The sequence below is a fragment of the Triplophysa rosa genome, unplaced genomic scaffold (genome assembly GCF_024868665.1).
Source record: "Triplophysa rosa unplaced genomic scaffold, Trosa_1v2 scaffold159_ERROPOS166867, whole genome shotgun sequence".
In the NCBI taxonomy this organism is placed as follows: Eukaryota; Metazoa; Chordata; class Actinopteri; order Cypriniformes; family Nemacheilidae; genus Triplophysa; species Triplophysa rosa.
In genome coordinates, this window is record NW_026634162.1 from 121,369 (window position 1) to 145,545 (window position 24,177).

The 24,177-nt window shown below is 38.4% G+C and overlaps 1 protein-coding gene across 1 annotated transcript in view; it reads left to right on the forward strand.

The window, feature by feature from the left end:
- ptprb (protein tyrosine phosphatase receptor type b) overlaps positions 1–24,177 on the forward strand; it is a 58,361-nt gene that overhangs the window by 19,404 nt on the left and 14,780 nt on the right. Inside the window, 12 exon segments of the mRNA XM_057327015.1 lie at positions 8,982–9,251; positions 9,512–9,784; positions 10,048–10,314; positions 12,794–13,054; positions 13,305–13,568; positions 16,611–16,874; positions 17,479–17,742; positions 17,926–18,195; positions 18,426–18,689; positions 21,170–21,418; positions 23,308–23,577; positions 23,700–23,978. Coding sequence (XP_057182998.1) covers positions 8,982–9,251; positions 9,512–9,784; positions 10,048–10,314; positions 12,794–13,054; positions 13,305–13,568; positions 16,611–16,874; positions 17,479–17,742; positions 17,926–18,195; positions 18,426–18,689; positions 21,170–21,418; positions 23,308–23,577; positions 23,700–23,978 — 3,195 coding nt within the window.

Consider the following 24,177-nt stretch of genomic DNA (forward strand, 5'->3'; position numbering starts at 1 on the left):
GAACCCCAGTTAATGTGTAGTCAGTGTTTTGTCTTGATTAACAAGTAATTATAAACCCGGCCACATGAAAATGTCCAAATTTGGCCCAAAGTGTCACTATTTTGTGTGGCCACCATTATTTTCCTGCACTGCCTTAACCCTCTTGTGCATGGAGTTCACCAGAGCTTCACAGGTTGCGACTGGAGTCCTCTTCCACTCCTCCATGACGACATATCTAGGGCTGCAACTAACGATTATTTTGATAATCAATTAGTTGGACGATTGTTTTTCGATTAATCGGATAAAATGTAATTACATCTTTTGCTTATAATAAGTAAATCAGATAGGAAAAAAGTATACACAACTGAACTCATTAGCCTTCTCCCAAAATGTTGTGAATGTCTCCATAATTAACACACCTGGTGAGTTGATTCAGGCGTGTCATATTAGAAACAACTGACAATAGTCTCTCCCAAACGTGGGAGCGAGGGGAGGGTCGACCAAGGAAATATTTTTTTTGTGCCATGAAAAGTGAGATATTTGTCATTCAAATGTAGTGAAGTACAGTAAAAAGTAAACAGAAAAAGTAATACTTGAGTACTGTACTGAAGTACACTTTTTGAGTATTTGTACTTAAGTAAATGTACTTTGTTACCCACCTCTGAACTAAATAAACCACCAAATCAGGGTATTTAGCCTAATATGTACTTTGCAAAGTGCAAACGCCACAAATTGGGTTTTACTAATATAATCTTTAATTTTGTCATTTAAAACACCTCCCCCCTTTAAACTTTAAGGCCCGGTTTCATAGACATGGCTTAGCTTAAACCAGGACTATGCCTTATTTGAATTAAGATATTTATGTCGCTTTTATGAAAATGCCTTAGAAGAATACATTACTGGTGAGCATCTTGAGACAAAACAATGGCACTTTATTTGTATGGTATTTTAATATATTTCTGGGCAAGTTATATTCAGTTATGACAGGTCAAACATTCCTTTTAGTCTGAGACTAGCCTTAATCCTCGTCTGTGAAACCTGGCCTAGAACTGCGCAGCTTGAAGAGATGCATGCAGAACACGTCGGACTTTAAAACTGCGCACCTCGCGCTGCACGGAGAGACTCATTCACCGAGAGACATGTCTGACTTTAAAACTGTGCAACTTGTGCCGCACGGAGAGACGCATCCACGGAGAGACACGTCTGACTTTAAAACTGCTTAACTCGCTCTTCACGGAGAGACACGTGTGACTTTCAAACTGCGCACCTCGTGCAGCACGGAGAGACACATGTGACTTTCAAACTGCTCACCTCGTGCAGCACGGAGAGACACGTGTGACTTTAAAACTGCGCATCTCACGCTGCACGAAGAGACGCATCCACGGAGAACCACGTCTGACATTTAAAACTGCGCAGCTCATGCTGCACGGAGAGACACATTTAAAACGGTAATTTTAAAAGGGAAGAAGACGCGCTTGATTTGTAACTGTGCAGCTCGCAAGTGATGCCACAGACCAACTAATCGATAATGAAATTCGTTGACAACGAATTTCATTATTGATTATTATCGATTTTATCGATTAGTTGTTGCAGCCCTAGACATATCCCAGCTAACAAAAGTTTGTTATAAGAACGTTCCTTTGAGGTTTTTCATGTTTTTGAAAACGTTTTAAAAACATACAAAATGTCCATTTTTTAATGTTTTAAGAACGTACCCTGCTAAAAAAAGTCACCATCATGGTGATCAGTGTTTCCTTGAGTTGTGTGCTTGTACCTTGATGATAAGTGTTAGATTTTTGGCGTGTTGTAAAAGTGTGCATGTGATGTACTGTTGTTAAGGCAATGCGAGGAGGTTCTAATCCAATGGAATTTGTTGGTGGTCATTAAAATCACTATCATCTGAAGGTTGGAATAATTGATTTCATATGGTTTGAGTGCTGTGCTGTCAAACCTAAAAATAAAGTTGTTAAATCCTGGAGTTTTATTTGCACTTTGATGTCTATAAAGTTTTGAGAAATATTAATGCTGCAAAAAAAATAACAGGAGAGTATAGACAAACACAGACATCAAGAATCAGGGTATGAATCTCAACAATGTTGACAATCAATAAAACATCATGGCGTTTTTAATGTCCACCAACAAACTCCATTTGTTTAGATTCTCATCGCATTGCCATAACAACAGTACATCTATTCACACAAATAAAACACACCAAATATTCTCACACATGAGAGTCAAGGGAAAAGACACCAACTCAAAGAAACACTGATCACCATGATGGTGACTTTTGCTAGCTGAGAACTTTATTAAAACATAAAAACTGGACATTTTGTATGTTTTTAAAAAGTTCTTAAAAAAACTTGAAAAACCTCTAAGGAATATTCTTCTAACAAATTTATGTTAGCTGGTGGATGTTACAGACCTTGCACTCCTCCACCTTCCATTTGAGGATGCCCCACATATGCTCATTGACATTGATTCAATGATTGCTTGCTGTCTGGGTATCCATGTGGAAAGGTACAATACTGTATGCGTACCTTTGAGGGTACTGCCCCAGTGACAAGCCATTGCACCCCTAAAGGTACAAATTTGGCACATTTTTTCTGACAGTGTGGAGGTGTGTTTGGGGTCGTTATCATGTTGGAATACTGCTCTGCGGTCCAGTCTCTGAAGGGAGGGGATCATGCTCTGCTTCAGTATGTCACAGTAAATAATAATAATAATAATTCATTACATTTATATAGCGCTTTTCTGCCTGGGCACTCAAAACGCTTTTACATGGAAAGGGGAATCTCCTCTACCACCACCAATGTGCAGCATCCACCTGGATGATGCGACGGCAGCCATATTGTGCCAGAACGCCCACCACACACCAGCTTATTGGTGGAGAAGAGACAGTTTTTTAACCAAGCCAATTGGTATACATGGGGATGATTAGGATGCCATGATGTTTAGAGGTGAATGGGCAAATTTGGCCAGGATACAAGGATTACACCCCTTCTATGAATCAAAGGATATCGTGGGATTTGTAATGACCACAGAGAGTCAGGACGTCGGTTTAACGTCTCATCTGAAGAATGGTGTTTTTTGACAGTGTAGTGTCCCCGTCACTATACTGGGGCATTAGGACCCACACAGACCACAGGCTGAGCACCCCCTGCTGGCCTCAATAACACCTCTTCCAGCAGCAACCTAGTTTTCCCAGCAGGTCTCCCATCCAGGTACTGACCAGGCTCAGCCCTGTTTAGCTCCAGTGGGCAACCAGTCTTGGGCTATAGGGTGATATGGCTGCTGATTATAAATGTTGGCATTCATGGTTCCCTCAATGAACTGTAGCTCCCCAGTGCCGGCAGCACTCATGCAGCCCCAGACCATGACACTCCCACCACCATGCTTGACTGTAGGCAATAGTGGTGCAACGGATCATCATTGATCCGTGATCCGTTCGGATCAATATCTTTGGTTCGGCACACACGTGATCCGCGGATTGATTTATGAAAAAAAACGTTGTGCGCATGTTCAGTCCACACACAGCGTGGTCATGGCGAGCGGAGGAACGGAGGAGCTTGAACGCCCCACGTCATTTAAATCCCCTGTATGGGAGCATTTTGGCTTCCCTGTCAAATATAATGATGAAGGAAAGAGGTTAGTGGATAAAACCGTGACGGTGTGTAGGCACTGTGGCACAAGAAAGACATATGACAGTGGAAACACATCAAGCATGGCCACGCATTTGAAGCGACATCACCCCGGTGTTTCACTGACAGGAGTGAAAACGAAGTCTGCTCAACAACCGCTTATCACCGCGGCATTTAAGCAGCCCCTTGTTGCACAATCAGACCTGGCTAAAGCCATCACAAACGCTATCGGTGTGTTTATAGGTGCCGACATGAGGCCATATTCGGTTGTGCAAAACGAGGGCTTTAAACACATGCTGAAAGTGCTTGAGCCACGTTACATCCCGTCGCGCACCCACTTCAGCGAAAAGATTGCAAAGTTGATTTTATATATTTTAATTTAATAATTTAAAAGTGTTAATAAACAAAAAGACAAAACTTATGTTTATTTGTCTTGTCTTTTTTTTTTTTTTTGCTGATCCGAAAAATTATCCGATCCGTGACTCTGATCCGAGAAACGATCCGAACCGTGAGTTTTTTGATCCGTTGCACCCCTAGTAGGCAAGACACACTTGTCTTTGTAATCTACACCTGGTTGCCGCCGCACACGCTTGGCACCATCTGAACCAAATAAGTTTATCTTGGTCTCATCAGACCATAGGACATAGTTCCAGTAATCCATATCCTTAGTCTGCTTGTCTTCAGCAAACAATGTGCGGGCTTTCTTGTGCATCATCTTTAGAAGAGGCTTCCATCTGGGATGACAGCTATGCAGACCAATTTGATGCAGTGTGCGGCATATGGTCTGAGCACTGACAGGCTGACCCCCTACCCCTTCAACCTCTAGAGCAATGTTGGCAGCACTCATACATCTACAGGTGCTGGTCATATAATTACAATATCATCAAAAAGTTGATTTATTTCACTAATTCCATTCAAAAAGTGAAACTTGTATATTATATTCATTCATTACACACAGACTGATATATTTCAAATGTTTATTTCTTTTAATTTGATGATTATAACTGACAACTAATGAAAATCCCAAATTCAGTATCTCAGAAAATTAGAATATTACTTAAGACCAATACAAAGAAAGGATTTTTAGAAATCTTGGCCAACTGAAAAGTATGAACATGAAAAGTATGAGCATGTACAGCACTCAATACTTAGTTGGGGCTCCTTTTGCCTGAATTACTGCAGCAATGCGGCGTGGCATGGAGTCGATCAGTCTGTGGCACTGCTCAGGTGTTATGAGAGGCCAGGTTGCTCTGATAGTGGCCTTCAGCTCTTCTGCATTGTTGGGTCTGGCATATCGCATCTTCCTCTTCACAATACCCCATAGATTTTCTATGGGGTTAAGGTCAGGCGAGTTTGCTGGCCAATTAAGAACAGGGATACCATGGTCCTTAAACCAGGTACTGGTAGCTTTGGCACTGTGTGCAGGTGCCAAGTCCTGTTGGAAAATGAAATCTGCATCTCCATAAAGTTGGTCAGCAGCAGGAAGCATGAAGTGCTCTAAAACTTCCTGGTATACGGCTGCGTTGACCTTGGACCTCAGAAAACACAGTGGACCAACACCAGCAGATGACATGGCACCCCAAACCATCACTGACTGTGGAAACTTTACACTGGACCTCAAGCAACGTGGATTCTGTGCCTCTCCTCTCTTCCTCCAGACTCTGGGACCCTGATTTCCAAAGGAAATGCAAAATTTACTTTCATCAGAGAACATAACTTTGGACCACTCAGCAGCAGTCCAGTCCTTTTTGTCTTTAGCCCAGGCGCAGTGAAACCCTTCTGATTAGACTCATCCTAAACTGATCCTGCAGCTCACATACAAACATACGTATTTTTCCAGTCCTCCAGACAAACACCCAGTTTTCAATGTAGTCACAGATATTTTTACGTTCTTGTTCTGGATTATAACCCGCCAATGTCCCTATTAAACACAGCTATTAGGGCTAAGTGTACTAGCATCGTATCTAGAATACATTGAATTCTCCTTTGAACGCGCTCGGACAGTTACGAACATACGAACCCGTTAATCCATCAAGGAGTCAAGCTCTCACCGATATGAAGTTTTGACAGTGAAATGAATTTTTTTGGTTAATTTATGACGAACATGTGTTTAACGCAGTCATTGGCAAGGCCTCGCAACATGTATCCTAGGCCGATAGCAACACAGGAATTTTCCCCGGTATCCTTACTTAAATACAGACACCTCTTGCGCTAACCTGCGAATCCTCACTTAGAAGTCTACGTCGAATCCACACACTATACTCCAAGTGTTACCTCCAAATTTACAAACCAAGATAGACACATAGCTAGTTCTATTACAAGTCAGATCATCAGTAACCATCCGAATGTCGACTAGGGGCGAGATCCTCTGGATATCACATCACACGCGATTACTAACCACACCTTCGGCCGTCTCCAGCACGTGCCCTCAGTAATACACAACAGCCCACGGTGCAATGAAATCTACCCAACTCTATTTATACGCTGGCAGGGTTCAGTCTCATACTACTCTAATCCGTTACAGTGTACTCACTCAGCTAACATTACAGATCAAGACCGAACCGGGCAGTGAGACAATATCTTCATTTAATAGTCTCAAGATTAAAGTGTTGACTTACATAACGCAGATATCAGTCCACCGTAACCCGAACAAAGAAGGAAGGAACTCCTTTAGCTAGTCTATCAAAGTGCAGAAGCAACTCGCTTACACGCAGCAATGCAATCACTACTATCATGTTACATAACTAATCATTTAAATTAGCTTCGAAGGCATCGCACACGGGATTTTTGGAGTATCTCTGAAATGCGACATTCCTTCTTTCATAATCTGGTCACCTCGAATCAGAACATTGGTAGACCTCTTCTCGAAAGCACCTCTACCAACAAGTCGACACAACAGATCTGTCCACAGTGACCAAAACCTCATATGTTCTAGACTACTACAAGACTTTATTATAAAACCTGTGCTAAAATATTACTCACCATCTAATAAGATGCAGTCACGACACAGCCAACTTCACTTGTCTATATCGACATCCACACCACACCGCCAAAGCTAACCAGAAGCAATATGTTCGGCCGTACTATTATGAGGCTCTCGGCGCTACTCTCGACCTTTCCCAAACTACCCGACGTATAGTCAAACCTTACATTAACACACCATTCCAGCGGACTTGGCGTAACCATCAGATGACACATAAATGCGGATACCCGGTCCTGTCTCTCTCTTTAACCAACTACCTAGATAAGCGCTCACAATGGACTCCCACCATCACTGGATAAGATACATCGAAAATGAACTCTCAAGCTCATTCCAATTTCCCTTGCCATCGAAGTCCAAGTTTTTAGATCTCCCAAGACTAACACCACTAATTGAAAGAAATTGAGTTTGTTGACGACACCACACCTGGTTTTGCACCACACGCAGGTGAATAACAATCCATTAAACTTCCTAAGCGTCTTAATCTCTACGGGTGAACGAAGATATAAGGGCTCTGCTGCACCAACCATTCTACTCCCAATCGATAAACAACGTACCCCTCCTCCGTATAAAACAATAACCAATTCCAATATAGATAGCCACAGTGCTACCTGCTTGCTGAACCACTCCATTATGACGAGAAAGTCTCGAAACACAGATTTTTCATCTTTCCCATTAAACAAACATATACATTCTTGGTCCAACCAAAGGCAGGCGATCGACCAGTTGGTCCAAACCTCAAACCCATTTACCTGTTTAAGGGACTTTATTGACCTTATCCCTGTTCTTAATTGGCCAGGACCATGGTATCCCTGTTCTTAATTGGCCAGCAAACTCGCCTGACCTTAACCCCATAGAAAATCTATGGGGTATTGTGAAGAGGAAGATGCGATATGCCAGACCCAACAATGCAGAAGAGCTGAAGGCCACTATCAGAGCAACCTGGGCTCTCATAACACCTGAGCAGTGCCACAGACTGATCGACTCCATGCCACGCCGCATTGCTGCAGTAATTCAGGCAAAAGGAGCCCCAACTAAGTATTGAGTGCTGTACATGCTCATACTTTTCATGTTCATACTTTTCAGTTGCCAAGATTTCTAAAAATCCTTTCTTTGTATTGGTCTTAAGTAATATTCTAATTTTCTGAGATACTGAATTTGGGATTTTCATTAGTTGTCAGTTATAATCATCAAATTAAAAGAAAATTGAANAACATGTGAAAGTAACAGTATGTCGTCTGTTCAAATGTAATGTAATATGTGACCCTGGATCACAAAACCAGTCTTAAGTAGCACGGGAACATTTTTAGTAAAAGACAAAAATACATTGTGTGGGTCAAAATGATCGATTTTTCTTTTATGCCAAAAATCTTGTATTAAGTAAAGATCATGTTCCATGAAGATATTTTGTAAATTTCCTACCTTAAATATATAAAAACTTTATTTTTGTGAGTGGATGGTCTGCCACAGTGCCCCTGATTAACAACTTCAAAGGCAATTTTCTCAATATTTTGATTTTTTTGCGCTCTCAGATTCCAGAGTTTTAAACGGTTGTATCTCAGCCAGATATTGTCCTATTCTAACAACTCATATATCTATAGAAAGTTTATTTATTCCGCTTTCAGATTATGTAAAAATCTCAATTTCGAAAAATTGACCCATAAGACTGGTTTTGTTGTCCAGGGTCACATATAATATACAAGTTTCACTTTTTGAATGGAATTAGTGAAATAAATCAACTTTTTGATGATATTCTAATTATATGACCAGCACCTGTATTTCCCAAAGACAACCTTTGGATATGACTCTGACCACGTGAACTCAACTTCTTTGGTCAACCATGGCGAGGCCTGTTCTGAGCGGAACTTGTCTTGTTAAACTGCTGTGGTCTTGGCCACCGTGCTGCAGCTCAGTTTTAGGATCTTGGCAATATTCTTATAGCCTAGGCCATCTTTATGTAGAGCAACAAGTCTTTTTTTCAGATTCTCAGAGAGTTATTTGCCATGAGGTGCCATGTTGAACTTCCAGTGACCAGTATGAGAGATTGAGAGTGATAACACCAAATTTAACACACCTGCTCCCCATTCACACCTGAGACCTTGTAACACTATCGAATCACATGACACCGGGGAGGGAAAATGGCTAATTGGGCCCAATTTGGATATTTTCACTTAGGGGTGTACTCACTTTTGTTGCCAGCGGTTTAGACATTAATGGCTGTGTGTTGAGTTATTTTGAGGGGGCAGCAAATTTACACTGTTATACAAGCTGTACTTCACATTGTATAAAAATGTGAGGTGTGTACTCATTTATGTGAGATAATATATAATATTAGTAGATTTGGTCATGTATGTTTTACATACTTTACACAATTAATATTGCAGCTCCAGGGAAGGTGTCAGATGTTTTCATGGAGAACCTGCCTGAGCATGGCCTGCTGAAGATCACCTGGACGCCACCTTCAGGAGAATGGGATCAAATCCATGTGGTGCTTTCCAATGGAAGTGAGATCCTAGCTAACCAAACAGTAAATGGAACAGCAAAAAAAATGATATTGTCAGGTTTAAATCTGCAGCCAGGAATATTATACAGCGCTGCGCTCAGTGTGAAGAGTGGAGGCCTGGCTTCTACGGTTTATTACCAAGAGGAAATAGGTAAACCAGCATGTCAACTATAAACGATCCTGTGCTTTAGTGAGAGATTGAGATTATACCAAATTGATCTTTCTAGAACCTGATCTTTCTAATATTTTAAGAGGTGGCTAATTCATATCAATTTGTACAATGTGAATTGAACAAAAACATATGATTATTAGAAACACGCGATACTAAAGTTCCTCCCTTAGCTAAACCTAATGTCACTGCCGTGAAAGCAAATTGTACGTATAACATTGTATGAATTATGTTTTCTGTAGGTTTTCCACCAGTGTCACAATTACACATTCGTCACTCAGATGAAACGTCCATTAGTGCTCTGTGGAGTCACGCATCTGGTTCAGCATCACGGGATGGCTACATAGTACAGCTTTTCGAAGGCAACAACTCAACCTTTACTCAGACACGAACCTTAACCCGTGACATGAGAGAGTGCACCTTCAACGTTCTCACACCTGGACGACTTTACCGCCTTATTGTAACAACCACCCGACAGAATCTTCGTAGTTCTGCAACACTGGAAGGAAGAACAGGTGAGATTATATTTAAGATTGAACATATTTCATTTTACACTACAAAAACTGTTTTATACTACTGTAATGTACAGTACACTGTAAGAAAAACTAATTTTGGTGTTCTGTTAAAAAAATCACGTATCTTTGAAATATGGTAAAAATGGTCAATTTACAGAAATAGACAGCACATTTAAAAGTCGAGTGTAAGCTAACATTAAAAAACATGACCAGTTATAACAAAAATGTTACAACAAAAATGTAACAAAAAATGTTATCATCAGTGCCTTTGATAGTGAATCATTTGAAACTCAGCAACAATGGGAATACAGACAGCCTGAAGGCCAGCTGGGAGAGACCACATGGCGATCTGGATTTCTACAATCTGCAGCTCTTCTGTCACAAGCAGGCGGTCTACAACATTTCTGTTCTAACAAACACCACATCGATTGTACTGCCCTTCCAGAGTCCCGGCACTTTATACAAGCTACTGGTGACTAGTGTTAGTGGAACACAGACGTCCAAATACGCAGAGGCTGAATGTCGCACAGGTATAAAAAGATATAATATATACTATATATATTTAATTTGCTATATTGTATTGCATATTATATACACTACAATGTACATATTGTACATACCGCATGTATTTTTATAAGATTGAAAATCTATGCATATTATATAGCAGACATATCTTGTTTATCTCTTACTGATTATAATATGATAACATAATATTACACAGCAAATTGGCCAGTGTTAAATGAACACTGCTGGGTGTCTATGTGTCCACACTACACTGTCAGAAAAAATGTGTCAGATTTGTACCTTTAGAGGTACAATGGCTTGTCACTGGGGCAGTACCCTCAAAGGTACACATATTTTACCTTTCCACATGGATACCCAGACAGCAAGCAATCATTGAATCAATGTTAAAAAATAGCTGATTGGTCAATGTTAGTTGCATTGAATCAATATCACTTTTGCACCTGCAATTAATGTTGAAACAAATCACCATTATTGTGATCAGTGTTTGCTTTAGTTGGGCTCTTGACTCTTGAGTTTAACATGAAGTTTTCTTTACTGTCTAACACATATGTTGGGGCAAAGAAAACTAAGATCAGACAATAATTGTTATTTCATCACAATGAGTGATGAGTGTGATATGTATTTAATATGTGAATGTGTTGTTATAACACAACTTAAAGAGTATAAAGCAGTGTTATTGACGACTAACAGGATCAATTATTTAAACAAAATTATTTTCACAAAATTGTTACTTTTCTGAATCAGTCAGACATGAAGAATCGGTGTATGAATCTCAACAATGGTGACAATCATCAAACTAATTCAGATAAACAGATCAACTGCAATGCATGCTGGGAGTCATGAATTAGTTTGTACTATGATGTTACCCAGCATGCATTGCAGCATGAAGCGTTCTTTTGTTGATTGTCACCATTGTTGAGATTCCTACACTGATTCTTCATGTCTAATTGATTCAACAATATATTGTTAACAGTAACACAACAATCTCATGAACAGCATATCAACCCCAGTAACTTCACAATGACTACACTGGATTCTGCTGGACCCTCATTTTTTTTTTGCAGTAACAAATATATAACAAGACATTTTCAATAGGCAAAGAAGATCGGACGTTAAAAGACGAATCAAGAGCCCAACTAAAGCAAACACTGATCACAATAATGGTGATTTGCTCTTCTAAATGTTAATTTAATGTTGAGTTTACATGTTTCACTCATGTTCTCTCTATATGTTAATTTCATGTTGAGTTTACTTGATTCATTTATGTTCTTGCTACATGTTAATTTCATGTTGAGAAAACATTTTTTTGAGCGAAATCATGGGTGAATGTTGATGAGAACACTGTCCATTTGTGTGATAGTACACTCTTAACCCAAATTGTTGACTTTACTAGAAATTTGTGAGGAAACCGTTGCACTAAACTATTTTAGTTTTTACACAGGTTGAAACTAAACATGTTTAGTTGAATTTATATATCATTTTAAGTTGGTAAGTCAAGTTTCCATTAGTAATGCTTACTGAAAATCATTAGTACATATTATTCCTTTTTTTGTAATCACTTCTATTGAGTATGACCATTGAAACTTGAGGCAAGCCTTTAAAAGCCTTTAAGCATGTCCAAAGAGAATGCACACAGCTTTTGGCAAATCTGTAATGCCTTCACTTCGAGATGAAGGAACATTCCAGCTAATAAAAGTTTGTTCTAAAAACATTGACATTTGTAATGTTTTAGGAACGTTTCTTGGTTAAGTAAATGTTTGAGGAACATTTCATTCTGTCATTTAGAAAATTAATGTTAAGTCACCATTATTGAGATGAGTGTTTTCTTTAGTTGTGGTCTTGACCTTTGCCTCTGTATATTGTCATATTATTCACACTGTGACAGTATGAAAATGGTGTGACATCATGTGTTGATTGGGTACTGTACACTAAGCATATCAGATGAGAAATATAGTCCAAGTCCAGATCACATGATGTGATATATTTCAACAGATTTTGCCAACAAAACTCATCCACCGGATGCTGTATAAGAAACATCCTAGCATTAGGGTGAACAATTTTTTTGTAATTTGATAAAAAGGTAATATAATAAAGTGTAGTATTATAAACATACATGCATTTAAAAATAATGAAAATGTAAAACAATTTTAACGATTCACAATGCTGATGATCGTTCATGTTTTGTTGTGACGCTTTACAGTACAAAAATACGTCATCCCTGCAGTACTCAATAGCAAATAATAATGTATACTAATAATACAAAAAGATACAAATATAAAAAGTTTACTGAATGCATATTAAGAGGAGAGAATACATGAAAATATGTGCACCTCTATATCATCATGGCTGAGATTTAGGCTGTAAATTAAACAGCCATTAGACCAAACAGTTTTATAAAAGAAAAATATAAAAACTTAAATTACAGAAAGTAAAAAAAACACTACATCAAGTAATGGTAATGGTTTTTAAAACTTTGTTTTTCAGTGCCTGCTGCTGTTTCTGTTGTCACGGTAACAAATAACAGTCCAGACTCTCTGAATGTGTCATGGAAGCCTGCTGAGGGAGATGTGGACAGTTACATGGTGATGCTGAAAGACCAGGAGAAAATAGTACACACTCTTACTGTATCTAAAGCCACAAGAGATTGTGCGTTCGGCAGTCTTGTTTCCGGTCGACTGTACACAATCTTCATCACTTCACACAGCGGCAGCTTTAGGAACCAAACAGTTTTACAGGGGAGAACAAGTAGGAAATTCTTTGTATGAGATTCTGAGAAGAATTATTTATTTAGATTTATTGGGATTCTCGTGTTATATATAACTTAATTGCAAACCTTTTCAAATTAATTTCTTTTGATTTTACAGTAAATAGTCATTTTTTGTTAAGAATGAGATAGATGTGTGGCTTCTTAAAAATGTTGATGTTCAGGATTTTCTTTCCAGACATTCTGAATATTATATCAGCCTTACTGATGTTATATGACTTCTTTATCAAGAGCCATCCACAGTGCAGAATCCCACAGCCATCCACTCGGCGAGAGATGACTTCCTAAAGGTTTACTGGAATCAAGCCTCTGGGGATTATGACCATTATGAAGTGATGATCGAGTATAACAGCACACTTCTTCAAAGCCAGAACCTCAGTAGGACTCAGAGCGAGTGTGTGTTCAGTGATCTTGTTCCAGGACGACTCTATACAGTGACTATCACCACCTGGAGTGGATTATATAACGCTTCTGTTTCTATAGATGGCCGAACATGTGAGTGACTTCACGTGAACATGTTAATAACATCATCTTGATATATTAAACCATTCAGACTGGATTGTAAAGGTATTATTTAAAAAAATCCTATCAAATTAATTTAATAATATTTTTGCTTCGCCAAACAATGTGGTTCCTTAGAAACAGAAACAACAAAACAATATGGATGCAGGAAAATACAGCGGAACAGTGATACTTTATGTACAGTATGTTTTGGGGAATTTCACACTGAATTTTTTTACATTCATTCTCTTAAAAAAATAGGGTAATGGTTCACATATAAGGTTATATAACTTGAACTGATAAAAAAAACAATAACTTGCCCTACATAATATTTTCTATGTATATAAAAACTATTATATAAAACCTGATACAAAGTAGATTTTTCTTGTTGAAAAAAGGAAATTAATTTAAATTCTATTTTTGATATAAACAAACAGATTTAGATTTAATTAAAACTAAATTTTTTATTTAAGAAATAATATTAGAATTTTTTTCAAATCAAATAGAAATTAAACTCAAAGTTCGACCAGTCACCTAACCCCAATGGCACCCTCCCGAATGTTTTAGATGTTTCTCTCTCTATATAAAACACCTGATTCAACTCATCAGTGTCCCTTAGAACGTTTGAAATGTCTCGTTAATGAACACACTAACAAGCTGATGAGTTGAATCAGGTGTTTTATGTCAGAATAAAATACCACAACTAACCGTTTTAAAATAAATAACAAGTATTCACAAATTGCTAATTGATTTTAATTGCCAAATTTGTCACCAATTACTTCACAGATCAGAATAATTGTATTGTATGTTATTCTCCATTTTGAGATAAACTACTAAAAAGAAACCCAGATAGCAAATTGTTCCGGCCCACTCCTTACTCCTTATACCACCTCATCTGGCCGACATACCACGCTGAATGAGGGCCCTTGGGCAGCCCACTCCTGTTTGCCAGATTTGGGCCCAAGGCATGCCAAAGCTATGCCAAATGTAAAAAAAAATTTAAATCAAATAAAGCAGAGCTGAGCCAAATATAAACAACAGTTCATTTCAATTCTGGCCCAGATTTATCTCAAAACCAACACCTTTCTGTGCTCCTGTTTGACAGAATTTTTATTGAGTTTCATTATTATTATAGTGATGATTGAGTCATTAGTGATGAACATCTGCTGTTAACAAACAGAATCACTGCAGAAAAGATCAACAAAAACTGAAAAAAAATCAATTTACCCAGAGAAACACAACAACTACAACCAGAAATACAACTCAGCTAACAAAAGTTTGTTATAAGAACGTTCCTTAGAGGTTTTTCACATTTTAAAATATTCAAAATGTCAGTTTTTTATGTTTTAAGAAGGTTCCCAGCTGACAAAAGTCACCATCATGGTGATCAGTGTTTCCTTTGAGTTGGGCTCTTGACCCTTAACATTTACTCTTTTGATGCGCTGTAACTATGTGCTTTGAAAGTATATTTGTTATGGTAATGTAAGAGATAATCTAATCTAATCTAATCTAGTCAAATGGTGTTTGTTGGTGGTCATTGAGATTATTATCACCTTTAAAATTGAATAAATTGCTGTGCTGCTGATCCTAAATAACATTATAATAAGTGGGAATTTGATAGTCTAGAAAGTTTGTTTGTAGTTTGATTACTGTCTAGAAAGATTTTTGAGAACAGAAACAACTAAATATTTAAACAAAAAGCAGAATTTAGACACAGACATCAAGAATCAGTGAATGAATCTCAACAATGGTGACAATCAGCAAACTGATTCTGATTGTTAACAGCAGATTTTCATTACCAATGACTCGATCATCACTATAATATTAATGAAACTCAATACAAATTCTGTCAAACAGGAGCACATAAAGGTGTTGGTTGTGGGATAAATCTGGGCCAGAATTGAAATGAACTGTTGTTTATATTTGGGTCAGCTCTGCTTTATTTGATTTATTTTTTGACATTTGGCATAGCTTTGGCATGCCTGCGGCCCAAATCTGGCAAACAGGAGCGGGCCGCATAAGGGCTGTCATTCAACGCGGTATGTGGCCCAGATGAGGTGGTATGGTGAGTAATGTGTGGGTCTCAACAATTTGCTGGTTTGGTTGCTATCTGGGAACGCTATGTCTATTTTTAAAATATATTTTTACAACCTGATCTCACATGAATTCGTAACTGCTTTACCTGGTGGCTAATTCATAAAAATGTGTACAATGTAATTTGTACAAAAAAGTAAAATTATTAGAAATTCCTCTGACCTCCTCCCTAAACCTAACGTCACTGGGCTGAATGCAATTCGTACTAAAACATACAAATACAATTATTTGAATTCAGAAATTAGCCGCCTTATAAACTAGTTATGCATTTCTGTGAGATTGTGTTGATTTTTGAGTCTTACTTATTTACATTCAGAGCTAGAGGTGGGTGCAGAGTCCAGGGAGTGGATTTTAAAATGTAATTTTATCCATGAAAACGTTATTAACATTTTATGTAAATACAGTGGAATTTTCTGCATCTGTGGTTAAAAAATATCAAATATGACCCTAACTATAGAATCTAGGCCATGTAGCACTGTTTACATTAAAACAATTCACTGATCATTAAATGTAAATGTGGCCACCTACTGTTGAAATACAATAAATTTTAAAGGGATAGTAAACAAAACGTTTTTTTGTCATTTTCTCACCCTAATATGACTAGTCTGCCGAACACAAAAAATATTTTAAAGGATATTGGTTACCTCCATTGGACTCGGTTGACCTAAATTGTAAAGAAATTTAAGTGTTAAAGGTCACACAGATTGTGTCCGACATGATGGTGAACAAATTATAGCAGAATATTTATTTTGAGTGTGAATTTTTGCGTTAACTAAGTGCTGTGTTTAATATACTGTGCTCATACACTGTCAGAAAAAACGTGGCAGATTTGTACCTTTAGGGGTACAATGGCTTGTCACTGCTATTTAACAACTTCCAAAAATCACCACAAGGGGTGCTGTTATCAAACTATGTTCAGTTGTCTTTACTTGTATATTTCAGTTCCCGGTGCTGTGGGTAATTTGTCCTTGCTGGATAGAGGAACTACGTTTCTGAGGGTGACTTGGTCTCCTGCTCCAGGTGATGTTGAGAACTATGAGGTCCAGATCTTTTTCAATGACACACAAGTGTTACCAGCTGTGAATCTGAGCAGCACAGTTAGGGAACGCATGTTCTCTGAGCTCACACCTGGTCGACTCTACAAGATTGTGTTGTCCACTCACAGCGGCTCATTCCAGCGTGCTGAGATCACCGAAGGACGTACAGGTGATGGAAAGCCCTTATGGTAGAAAGCACTGCACAATTGAACATTGAAACTGCCCAGATAGCAACCAAACCAGCAAATTGTTACGGGCCAAATCTGGCCCACATACCGCGCGTGGAATGACAGCCCTTGGGTGGCTCGCTCCTGTTTGCCAGATTTGGGCCCCAGGCATGCCAAAGCTATGCCACATGTCAAAAAAACAAAACAAAGCAGAGCTGGCCCAAATATAAACAACAGTTCATTTCAATTCTGGCCCAGATTTATACCAAAACCAACACCTTTCTGTGCTCCTGTTTGACAGAATTTGTATTGAGTTTCACTATTATTATAGTGATGATTGAGTCATTAGTGATGAACATCTGCTGTTAACAAACAGAATCACTGCAGGAAAGATCAACAAAAACTGAAAAAAAAAATCAATTTACCCAGAGAAACACAACTACAACCTGAAATACCACCCAGATAACAAAAGTTTGTTATATGAACATTCCTTAGGGCCAGATGAGGTGGTATGGGGAGTAAGGTGTGGGCCGGATTTGGGCTGCAACAATTTGTTATCTTGGTGGAATAACATTTTCCTGTCTTTTTTTCTCTCATGCCACACAGTTCCCAGTCAAATTCAAAATCTTAATCTCACTGTTGGCCCTGGGGATGGTGGTCTCACGGCATCCTGGTCCTCTGTCGACGGAGACTTGGACTTCTATTCCGTCTCTCTTTCTCAGGGGACACATGTGCAGCACATCAGAAATGTTCCTAAACACATCACACAGACAGAGTTCCACAACCTGTTACCTGGTCAGCTGTACTCAGTGACCGTGCAGTCGGCAAGCGGGCAACTGACAAACAACCACACAACAAGCTGACGAACGGGTGAGAAACAACCACCTCTCAATTATTATTTTATAAAAACAATATGGCTTTTGATAAAATCAATTGTTAGCATATATCACAAAGCTTCTCTTAGGTTTTTAATGCATTAAACTGAATGTCTAGGTATCATTGTAAACCTTTACAGTGTTGTGTTGTGTGCATGTGTGTTTCTGTGTGTTTCAGACCCCTCCGCTGTGACAGCCCTGCAGGTAGATAATGAACTCAGCACACACAGTCTCCGGGTGAGCTGGAGGCCAGCTGTGGGGATTTATGACGGATACAGACTGCAGTTACTGGATGAGAGCGAGAGAGTGGTGGGCAACACGAATATGCCTGCTGATACTAGCCGGCACCTGTTCAGCAGTTTAATTCCAGGCAGCTGGTACAAAGTGAGCGTTCAGACCCTCAGCAGCACTTCTAAAAGCAAAGAGGTCACAGCAGATGGACAGACTAGTAAGATTTTAACACTATATCAAAGTTTATTTATCATTTTTTGGTATAGCTTTGAAGTCATCAAGCTCACCTATGCAATTTTCATCTCAATTTAGCTTATTTTTATGTCATTAAAATCCATTATGCACAGTTAATTTTAAGAAAGGAACACAAAAATTTTGCGATGTGAACCTATAAATAACAGCACGGAACAGTTTACAGATTCTTCAGTATTGATCTCACTTCCTCAGCTCCAGCAACAGTGACTGGATTGCATATGTGCTCCAACACGAGCAGTGATCTAACATTCTGCTGGGCTGCACCGTAGGGCAGGATCGATGGGTTCGACCTGTATCTGTATGATCAAAGCGATACCCTGCAGTCCAGCAAGATGCTGGCGGAGGAGACTTGGAGCTGGAGCTTTACGCACCTGCTGCCAGGGACGCTGTACAAGATGCTTATCAATAGCAGAAGAGGAAAGCTGAACAGTCAGGCCTCTATATGGTCACGTACAGGTGAATATGTTTTTTGAAATTATGTTTAATTCCAATTCCAATAATGTAGTCCCAGATAGCAAATTTTTGCGGCCCAAATCCGGCCAACACCTTACTACCCATACCACCTCATCTGGAATAGTATAATAGTATAATTTTTTTTTCAGTTTTTGTTGATCTTTTCTGCAGTGAATCTGTTTGTTAACAGCAGAAGTTCATCACTAATGACTCAATCATCACTATAATAATAATGAAACTCTATACAAATTCTGTAAAACAGGAGCATAGAAAGGTGTTGGTTTTGGTATAAATCTGGGGCACAATTAAAATTAACTGTTGATTATATTTGGGCCAGCTCTGCTTTATTTGTTTTGTTTTTTTGACATGTGGCATAGCTTTGGCATGCCTGTGGCACAAATCTGGCAAACAGGAGCGGACCGCCCAAGGGCTATCATTCCATGCGGTATGTGGGCCACACTGTAAAAATTGGCAAATAAAGTTATAAATGAAAGTCGGGGTCAAGAGCTCAACTCAAGGAAACACTGATCACCATGATGGTGACTTTTCGTAGATAAGGAAATTTAAGTTGGACCAACTTAATTTTTCTAAGTGTTACCAGTTGAAGTAATTTTTTAAGTTGATCCAACTGATCATTTTTTACACTTTTGTCAGCTGTGAAATTTAAATTGAACCAACTTTACATTTTTAGGTTTTACCATTTTGGAATATATTTTTTTAAGTTGATCCAACTCATATTTTTTTACAGTTTTTTTACCTGGGAAATTTAAATTGGTCCAACTTAACATTTTTAGGTTTTAGCATTTGTACTCATTTTTTTAAGTTGATCCAACTGTTCAATTTTTACAGTGCAGATGAGGTGGTATGGGGAGTAAGGTGTGGGCCGGATTTGGGCCTCAACAATTTTCTGGTTTGGTTGCTATCTGGGTTCTGTCACTAAGACAAATTCCTTGTGTGCCCAAGCACACTTGGAAATAAAGCTCTTTCTGATTCTGATTAAAGAGTTTTTGTGACGTCTGTTTTAGGAGTTGTGCAAAAGAGTGTCTTGTTGGGTTTACTTGATTCAGTCATGTTCACTTAACATGTTAATTTCATGTTGAGTTTACTTGATTCATTCATGTTCTCTCTACATGTTAATTTCATGTTAGGAAAACATGACTCAAACATGTGGAACCACTGAAAATGATTGAATTATTTTAAACTAGGGCTGTCAACGTTAACGCGTTAACGCATGCTATTAATTTTTTCAAATTAACGCGTGAGAAAATATTTATCGCAATTAACGCAGCATCCGTTTGTTTTGACATCCTTTGTCTAGCGTTACATTATGTAATCACGCTCTTATTCGTGTACAGGCTTTTAAACCACTTAAGCGCGATTTTAAACAGTTGCTTTGACGCGTTCAATGAAGATAGACAGCTTCTAAACTGTGGGACGCGGCAAAACGCAACGAGAGGTCCAGTCTGGTGTGTACAGTAACGGCTGCGTCGGTGAATCTCTGTCAGACAGCGCATCCGTGTTAAGTTCTCTTTCGTGCTTGAATGGATAAAACCATACAAGATTATGTCAGAAAGCCCGTTTTGTCTAGCATTTTCTTAAGCACAGACTTCAAGGTGTAAAATAAAATCTTAAATGAATGCAAAGAGTTGTGAAAATGGGAGTGCGGTGACGGTCAGATCTGCTTACTAAGACAGCTCTTAAAGGGGCCGCGTTCTTAAACGTGCTGCTGTGACTCCTGTCACTAATGTTAATCAAAGAACAAAATAAAAGAAGAAATCAATGTGATTTTATAGCTTTAATGAGAATTCTTCTGCATTTAATTTATAATTTAGCATTAAAGACTGTAAAGTGTCCTTCAATTTCCTACATGAGCTCTCAATTATACTGTTGAATGGCTATAATTAATGTTAAAATAATCAATTTAATAGAGACATGAGTTACAATACTAATATCAAAATGTTAGCTTTCATAAAATGATGCTGTTAAATAAATATGTTGTTTCTACATCAATTTGAAGATTAAATGTGAAATTATTAAAATGTAAAAGTATATTTTAAAATAAAATTGTTGTGTGCGATTAATCGTGATTAATCACAGAAAAAATGTGTGATTAATCCGATTAATTTTTTTAATCGATTGACAGCACTATTTTAAACCAAAGAGCTTCTTTATTTTAGTGCAAGTTTGAGCTAGAAACCTATACAATTGTGTTAAATGAAAGTGATTTGTTCAAGTAAAGTTAACAGCCTCAAAAAATATTTTTTGGAGTGTAATTTCAATGCATTAAATGATATTCTTTTAATATTTTTTTTAAATATTTTTATACACACCCATTAAAGAAATTATTACTAATTACATTTAACAAATAACATTAAATTAAGCTATTGCATTTACAAATTTTATCAATTTACCCGTGCTCTGAAAACAAAGCTGAAAACAAAGGTCGTTTAACTCAATTTTCAATTGAATGTTCTTTTCTCTAGCTCCTGCCTCAGTCATAGACCTCAAGGTTGAGCATCAGGGTCAGGCTGAAAGTCTTCTTCTGAGCTGGACACGAGGCCCTGGCAGTCTTACTGGATATTCAGTTTCTTTAAATGGGCTCAAACAGAAGTTGGGTCCAGAGAGCACTCATGTTGTCTTTCGAGGGCTGGTGGCAGGTCGGCTTTATACTGCAGTGGTTCAGAGCTGCAGTGAAGATCTTACAAACACTGTGACAGCTGTAGGGCGCACAGGTTTGTGCTACTTTCAACCATAAAGCCCTGAAGCATATCACATGTAACAATCAAAGCAATGTGCACCATAACAGGATCAGTATAACAGCAATAGTAGCATACAATAGTTATAAAGACCCCATGGAATCAAAACAGGACTTTGCTGACTGTAAACTTTAAGGTAATATATGTTCTCCCTAAAATGTACAAAATAGACTTCTAACAAATTCATATATTTTAAATAAACAGTCCTGTATATTCCCAGCTGGCACCGGACGTCAATATGACGTCAGATTGATGTTGGACACTTACGTGATACGACGTTGGATAGACGTAACATTTTGGTTGGAAATGAAAATCTGGTAGACTTCAACACCCAACGTCAAGCTGACGTCAATCTCCAACGTTGGTCTAACGTTGCACACTGGTAACACTTGGACCAACTTAAATTTCCGAGCTAAGAAAAGTCACCATCATGGTGATCAGTGTTTCCTTAAGTTGCGCTCTTGACCCTTGTCTTTCACATATAAGTTTGATTGCTGCTGTGTGTTTAAAGTACATTTGTTGCTTTAAAAACACACAGATTTTAAAGTATTTTTGTTTTGGAAATGCAAATGAGAATTTCATTGAAAGTTGTTGGTTGTTAAAATATCCATCATCCTGTAATTTGATTCACTGATCTCATCTAGATTGCATGCTGTGCTGCTGAAAGAACATTTAGTGGAAGGGAATTTGCTTGCATTTTGACGTATAAAATGATTTGTGAAAACTGGATGCAAATAAAACTCCAGAAGAGGTTAGATGCACACAGACATCAGGAATCAGTGTGTGAATCTCAACAATGATGACAATCATCAAACTAATTCAGATGAAAAGATCAACTGCAATGATTTACTTATGATGTTACCCAGCATGCATTGCAGCATGAAGCTTTCTTTTGTTGATTGTCACCATTGTTGAGATTCACACACTGATTCCTGATGTCTGTGTGCATCTAACCTCTTCTGGAGTTTTATTTGCGTCCAGTTTTCACAAATCATTTTATACATCAAAATGCAAGCAAATTCCCTTCCACTGTAATGTTCTTTCAGCAGCACAGCATGCAATCTAGATGAGATCAGTGAATCAAACTACAGGATCATGGATATTCTAGCAAACAACACCTTTCAATGAAATTCTCATTTGCACTGCCATAACAAAAATACTTCAAAATCTATGTTTTTTTAAAGCAACAAATGTACTTTAAACACACAGTGCAAATTTATATGTGAAAGTCAAGGGTCAAGAGCGCAACTAAAGCAAACACTGATCTCTCTGCTTTACAACAGCACATGCATTGATACAGAGAGAAATCTAACACAGGGGTCAAGGGTCAAGAGCGCAACTCAAGGAAACACTGATCACCATGATGGTGACTTTTCTTAGCTAGGAAATTTAAGTTGGTCCAAGTGTTACCAGTGTGCAACGTTAGACCAACGTTGGAGATTGACGTCAGCCTGACGTTGGGTGTTGACGTCTACCAGATTTTAATTTCCAACCAAAATGTTACGTCTATCCAACGTCGTATCACGTAAGTGTCCAACATCAATCTGACGTCATATTGACGTCAGGTGCCAGCTGGGTTGTTATGGGTTTTTTTTGGGGGGGTGGGTGTTGCACTTTGTATTTCATATTATAAATGAGTGCTTTAAATTCGAATGGGTTGTGATTGGCTGTCAATATCATATTGTTCATCGGCTGGAAAAAATCAGTCTAAAAGTGATCACAGTTACATTTTTCCACAGTATTGTTATTTTTATGGTTGTTGTAGCTCTGCTATTCTCATATATGAAGAACAAAGTTTACAACCTTTCATGCATAATAAAGCACAGTTTTGTTTAAGCTAAAATATTCCTATTGTGCCATCGCAGTTCCTGCACCACCATCATCAGTGTCTGTCAGCAGTTCATCTGGCTCACTAGAGATAACATGGAACCTTCCAGCAACTGGAGACTATGATGATTTTGAAGTTACCTGGTTTCCTCGGGACACAGTTCATATTTCTGGGCATCATCCCACACGTCGCATCCTGAAAGGACTTTATCCTGGACGGCTCTATAATGTCAGCATTTACACTGTCAGTGGGAAGACACATGGTCATATGACCTACAGCGCTCCAGTGTACCACACCATCAGAACCCGTAAGTACTGAATACCCACCCTCCCTTAAGCTTTTACCACTTCTAAATCCTGAAAAATATGAACTTTAGACATTTTGGTCCAAAGCATCTGGAAACCTTTGAAACATTTTTTTTCTGTCTAGCTCCACTCCAAACCCCAAGCTTGCACTGTTACCCCACAAGTTCCACCTCTTTGTCTTGCTTCTGGACGGCTCCAGAGTCCGATTTTAATGGCTACATTGTGGAATGCCACAAGCAAAGCAGCAAAACTCCAGTGTACAGCTACAAACTTGGACACAGTGCTTTCTCACAGCAGTTTGACCGATTGGAACCGTTTAGAAACTACACTATCTCCATCACGGTGATCTCTGGGGACAAGCAGAGTTTAACAGCACAGAACAGCGCTACTACCATGATTGACCGTAAGTAGCAATATAACAGAATTAAAATAAATACTCAATGCTTAACCTAGCTACAGTTCGCATGACATGGGACAGTCTTACAACACTGCTTGCAAGCAGAGTTTCAAACCATGTGGAAAAGTCATCTCGCCAACATATGTTCTTTTGGGCCAATGCTGAATGGTCAACTAGTGGCATAGCTAGTAACTAGTAGAATTTT